We start from the raw sequence: 6,693 nt of genomic DNA, 5'->3' as shown, positions 1-6,693 counted from the left end.
GATTTAGAACATAGAAAGGATACATTGCCCAAGAATCTGATGGAAGAACAGCTCAAAGTAAGCAATATTTAATATGATAAATCGTTGTTCTGTCGAAATATTTTAAACGCATATTTCGCCATTTGTTTGTTATCGCGTCACTTGGCGAACCCTGTATTGAAAAGTAGGATAATTTTAAAAATGTAAGTCAGCGGTTGCATTAAGAACTAATTTGTCTTTCGATTCCTGTCAACCCTGTATTTTTTAGTCAAGTATATGATTAGCTTCGATTAAACTAGATCACTCTGAAAGCTGACGTCCCTCATTTTGAGGCTTGAGTTGTGACTATTTCCATTGTATAACCACGGTTTTGTATGGCTAAATATGCACATTTTCGAACAAACTGTATATGTATGTTGTAAAATGTGTTACAGGAGTGTCATCGGAAGAATTCTGAGAAGGTTAGTGAAAAAAATTAATATATTTTGCAATGATTACTTTATAGTTCTCTTTGACTTGAATCGATGCTCTACTAACGTTTGCACATGTGGTATGCTAACTTATCGATTTATTGTGTTTTCGCTGAAAAACGCTTAAGAAATCTGAAATATGGTCTGAAATCACAAGAACTGTGTCTTTCCATTGCTATGCTTTGTCTATTTTTATGAACTGTTTTATGATGAGTAAATGGTCATACACGTTGCTCTATCTAGTAATTCTAGTCGATTTGTGATGGTCGTGCAATTGTAAACTGTGATTTCTACCTGAAATATGCACTTTTTTCTAACAACACCTATCCTATACCATAAATATGTTATCAAACTGTCATCTGATGATTTTTTTCTGGTTGTGGCTATCAATATCTTAGTTTAGCCGAATTGGTGATAGCTAGTGGTGGAGAGAAAAAATGGTGGACAAACAAAGATGGTGTATTTGCTAACGGGTTAGCTAATAGATTTACATATTGTGTCTTCCCTTAAAACATTTTAAAAAACAGAAATGATGGGTTTATTCACAAGATCTGTATCTTTCATCTGGTGTCTTGGACTTGTGATTTAATGATATTTAGATGCTACTATCTACTTGTGAAACTATGCTAGCTATGCTAATCAGTGTGGGGGGGGGGGGGGGGGGTGATCCCGGACCGGGGCAGAGGCTTGTTAGATAACGTTCCAACCGGAGAATTACATCGACTTCAATTGACTTCAATTGACCGATGGAACAGCTCACTCTCACATGAACGCGCCAGTCATTCTCGTGGGCACCTCATTCCTGTCTCCTTCGGCCCCCTTCACATTAGAGTCATCAGATTAAGTTGTATTGACTGTTGACATCTAGTGGAAGCCGTAGGAAGTGAAAACGCATCAATATCTCGCTGTAATTTCAATGAGGTTGAAAATATGGCACCCCAGAAAATATCCAAACAGGAAGGGAGCACTTCTCAGGTTTGCCTGCCATATGAGTTCTTTATACTCAAGACATAATTCAAACAGTTTTAGAAACGTCAGAGTGTTTTCCATCCAATACTACTAATACTATGCATATATTAGCAACTATGACATAGGAGCAGGCCATTTACTTCTGCTCCTAAAAATATTCCAATGATGAACTTGCCTTTACATGCTTTTGGGAAACCGGACCCTGGATAAAAAAATCTGCTAAATTAATAAAATGTGAAATAAAATGTAAATGTTTTATATACAATTTCAAATTACTGTATTGAATATTATATTAAATGATTAAATATTAATGTCACAAGTGTATCATTTTTACAGTTCTTATTAAAAAAGTAGTTATTTGTTAAGTTTTACTATGTAAAACCTAGCAGTACTACTGATTTATGTAAGAGTGAGGAAGATATATAGAATTTTGCAAAAATAAACATTTGTCTCTCTGAAATGATGTGATAGATTTTAAACAAATACATATCTGTTAATGAACATGATTAGATAGTGAACAACCACAACTTATGATAATTTCTTTTAAACAATAAAATCTAATTTACCAACATTTCTGAAAAGTGATATTTAGCGTTTTGGAATGAAACTCTTATGTTTCCCCATCACAGCTCAGTGTTGTGTTGAAGCCCAATCAAGCAGGAGAACCAGCCTCCCCTGTACCCAGCTGTGTGTCCATGAAGAGTGACTGGTCTATGCATCAACTATAACCTTTAGAGAGGGAGACTTTTCTACTGAACAAAGGTAAGAAGAACTCATGGGTCATGGTCAGTGAGTAAACAACACTGTCTCTAGTCATTTCTCCTCTCCCATTTCCCATTTATTTTGTTTGTTTTCATTATCCATAGGCTAATCCTTTTGTCCATTTCATAGTCCTAAAACAATACCAACCGGAGAATTACATCGACTTCAATTGACTTCAATTGACCGATGGAACGGAGCTCACTCTCACATGAACGCGCCAGTTCAATGCGTGGGCACCTCATTCCTGTCTCCTTCGGCCCCCCTTCACATTAGAGTCATCAGATTAAGTTGTATTGACTGTTGACATCTAGTGGAAGCCGTAGGAAGTGAAAACGCATCAATATCTCGCTGTAATTTCAATGAGGTTGAAAATATGGCACCCCCAGAAAATATCCAAACAGGAAGGGAGCACTTCTCAGGTTTTTGCCTGCCATATGAGTTCTGTTATACTCACAGACATAATTCAAACAGTTTTAGAAACGTCAGAGTGTTTTCCATCCAATACTACTAATACTATGCATATATTAGCAACTATGACATAGGAGCAGGCCATTTACTTCTGCTCCTAAAAATATTCCAATGATGAACTTGGCCTTTACATGCTTTTGGGAAACCGGACCCTGGATAAAAAAATCTGCTAAATTAATAAAATGTAAATAAAATGTAAATGTTTTATATACAGATTTCAAATTACTGTATTGAATTATTATATTTAAATGATTAAATATTAATGTCACAAGTGTATCATTTTTACAGTTCTTTATTAAAAATGTAGTTATTTGTTAAGTTTTACTATGTAAAACCTAGCAGTACTACTGATTTATGTAAGAGTGAGGAAGATATATAGAATTTTGCAAAAATAAACATTTGTCTCTCTGAAATGATGTGATAGATTTTAAACAAATACATATCTGTTAATGAACATGATTAGATAGTGAACAACCACAACTTATGATAATTTCTTTAAACAATAAAATCTAATTTACCAACATTTCTGAAAAGTGATATTTAGCGTTTTGGAATGAAACTCTTATGTTTCCCCATCACAGCTCAGTGTTGTGTTGAAGCCCAATCAAGCAGGAGAGACCAGCCTCCCCTGTACCCAGCTGTGTGTCCATGAAGAGTGACTGGTCTATGCATCAACCTATAACCTTTAGAGAGGGAGACTTTTCTACTGAACAAAGGTAAGAAGAACTCATGGGTCATGGTCAGTGAGTTAAACAACACTGTCTCTAGTCATTTCTCCTCTCCCATTTTCCCATTTATTTTGTTTGTTTTCATTATCCATAGGCTAATCCTTTTGTCCATTTTCATAGTCCTAAAACAATATTAAACAAACACAACATTCCCTCCCTAGATGCTACCTCTCACCATTACCAATAACAGAGGTTACAACAAACAATGCTAACCTCTCACCATTACAATAACAGAGGCTACAACAAAACATGCTAACCTCTCACCATTACCAATAACAGAGGCTACAAACAAAACATGCTAACCTCTCACTGTTACCAATAACAGAGGCTACAACAAAACATGCTAACCCTCACCATTACTAATAACAGAGGCTACAACAAAACATGCTAACCTCTCACCATTACCAATAACAGAGGCTACAACAAAACATGCTAACCTCTCACATTACCAATAACAGAGCTACAACAAAACATGCTAACCTCTACCATTACCAAATAACAGAGACTACAACAAAACATGCTAACCTCTCACCATTACCAATAACAGAGGCTACAACAAAACATGCTAACCTCTCACCATTACCATAACAGAGGCTACAACAAAACATGCTAACCTCTCACCATTACCAATAACAGGGATAAAACAAAACATGCTAACCTCTCACCATTACCAGGGGAGGTTAGCTACCATGATTACAGGGGCTTAGCATTTTTTCTGATCTTTGTGCCTCTATAACTTTGTTATTCGTCATCATTCATATTCTTTCAAAATTATTCATAATCATGGTAGCATCCACATGAATGTAGAAGTGTTTCAGAAACATCTTCTATTCTTACTGACAATACAAGTGAAGTGACTCCAAAATGACAGGACATTATTCACCATTCAGTTTCTATTAGGAAAAACTCTAAAATACTTTCAAGACAAACTGCAAATGCATTCAACAAGTTTGTGAATCACAAGCTTGATTTTTGATTGCAGACATGGAATATGGTACCAAATACTAAACGTTTGACTAAATACATTTGTCCAATAATTAAGACTTTTCAAAATGGGAGAACTACATACATAAAGTGCTTTATTACTACGGTAAAATATATATATATTATGAAAGGTGACATTCTGTACTGTCACCTAATATGAAACATTCTATCTTAAATCCAAAATGCTGGAGCATAGCACCAAATGTAAAACTGTAAGCTTCACTGTCCAAACACATATGGTGTGGACTATGTGTGTCTGGTAAACACATGTTGATCTGGTGAACAGTTATCACTTGTTGACCAACTACAGGAATACTGACCTCAGAGTCTCCAGTTTACAGTGGGGATTCCCCAGTCCAGCAGAGAGCAGCTTCACTCCTGAATCCTTCAGGTCATTGTTACTCAGATCCAGCTCTCTCAGGTGTGAGGTGTTTGAACTGAGAAACTGAGGCCAGAGAAGCACAGCCTTCCTCTGTGACTCCACAGCCTGACAGCCTGACAAAGAGATCATCATGACTTCACAAACACACTGTTAATTTAACGAGTAGTGTAGAAGGACAATGGCAGATGCATTTGGTTTATTATCCAAAACAACATATAGATTCATCTTTTGTCTCCTAGAGTTGTATGGTCATATTGTTATACTAATGTGAAAATCAATGCACAGATTCAATATTTGTTTCAAAATAATAATATAGACATATTATAATACATATTGTTCTCTAAACTTTTATATTTCTTCCTGATGATTAGTTCTTATATGTCATTGTTTTTACTCACAGAGCAGCTCTGGAGGCTTTGACCACTGGCAGCAGCCTCAGAAGACCTTCCTCTGATCTGGAGTATTTCTTCAGCTCAAACACATCCAGCTCCTTTTCTGAAGTCAGCAACACAAAGACCAGAGCTGACCACTGTGCAGGTGACAGGTTGGGTTTTGAGAGACTTCTGAGCTCAGGTAACTTTGGATCTCCTCCACTAGAGAATGGTCATTCAGTTCATTCAGACAGTGGAACAGATTGATGCTACTCTCTGGAGAGGGATTCTCCTGATCTTCTTCTTGATGTACTTGACTGTTTCTTCATGGCTCTGTGAGCTGCTTCTTGTCTTTGTCAGTAGACCTCGTAAGTGCTTCTGATTGGACTCCAGTGAGAGGCCCAGAAGGAAGCGGAGGAAAAGGTCCAGGTTTCCCATCTCACTTTGTAAGGCTTTATCCAACGCACTCTTGTAGAAAGTAACGTCAGCATTGTCTCTGAACAGCAAAGGAAATATACACCATTTTGTTTGCGGGTTTGGCCATTAGATTCTCATTGTTGTTGATGAATGAGAGAACACATATACAGCAGCCAGAAACTCCTGAATGCTCAGATGAACAAAGCAGTACACCTTGTCCTGGTACAGCCACATTCCTCTTTAAAGAGCTGTGGTGCACAATCCTGAGTACACTGAGGCTTCACTGACATCAATGCCAGCATCTCTCAGGTCTTCTTCATAGAAAATCAGATTGCCCTTCACAAGCTGTTGAAAAGCCAGTTTTCCCAGTGACAGAATGCTCTCTTTATTCCAGTGTGACCTGTCTCTTCTTTCCCAAGATACTTTTCATTCTTCTGTTTGGTATGAAACACCACAAGGTGTGTGTACATCTCAGTCAGAGTCTTGGGCATCTCTTCTCTCTTTATGTTTCAGCAAGTGTTCAAGGACTGTTGCAGAAATCCAACAGAAGACTGGAATGTGGCACATGATGTGGAGGCTCCTTGATGTCTTTATGTGTGAGATGATTCTGCTGGCCAGGTCCTCATCACTGAATCTCTTCCTGAAGTACTCCTCCTTCTGTGGGTCATTGAACCCTCGTACCTCTGTTACCTGGTCAACACACCCTGAAGGGATCTTATTGGCTGCTGCAGGTCGGGAAGTTATCCAGAGGAGAGCAGAGGGAGCAGATTTCCCTTGATGAGATTTGTCAGCAGAACATCCACTGAGGTTGACGTTGTGAGTCACCAACAGATCTTGTTTCTCTGGAAGTCCAGGGGCAGTCGGCACTCATCCAGACCATCAAAGATGAACAGAACTTTGTACTTGTCGTAGTTGGAGATTCCTGATTGTTTGGTTTCCATTGAGAAGTGATTAAGAAGTTCAATGAAAGTGTGTTTGCCCTCTTTCATCAAATTCAGCTCCCGGAAAGGGAATGAAAATACAAATCGGACATCCTGATTCGCTTTTCCTTCAGCCCAGTCCAGAATGAACTTCTGCACGAGACTGTTTTTTCCAATGCCAGCGACTCCCTTTGTCAGCACAGTTCTGAAAGGTTTGTCTTGTCCAGTTAAGGTTTGAAGATG

The 6,693-nt window shown here is 38.0% G+C and overlaps 1 protein-coding gene across 1 annotated transcript in view; it reads left to right on the top strand.

The window, feature by feature from the left end:
• LOC112077231 (stonustoxin subunit beta-like) overlaps nucleotides 1-6,693 on the top strand; it is a 25,600-nt gene that overhangs the window by 12,478 nt on the left and 6,429 nt on the right. Inside the window, exon 2 of the mRNA XM_024143788.2 lies at nucleotides 3,248-3,364. Within this exon, the coding sequence (XP_023999556.2) occupies nucleotides 3,248-3,364 (117 nt within the window). The remainder of the gene's footprint in view (nucleotides 1-3,247; nucleotides 3,365-6,693) is intronic.

The sequence above is a fragment of the Salvelinus sp. IW2-2015 genome, unplaced genomic scaffold, assembly GCF_002910315.2.
Source record: "Salvelinus sp. IW2-2015 unplaced genomic scaffold, ASM291031v2 Un_scaffold4399, whole genome shotgun sequence".
Taxonomy (NCBI): domain Eukaryota; kingdom Metazoa; phylum Chordata; class Actinopteri; order Salmoniformes; family Salmonidae; genus Salvelinus; species Salvelinus sp. IW2-2015.
Note: the sequence above shows the minus strand (reverse complement) of the source record. Positions and strands in the feature narration are given on the sequence as shown.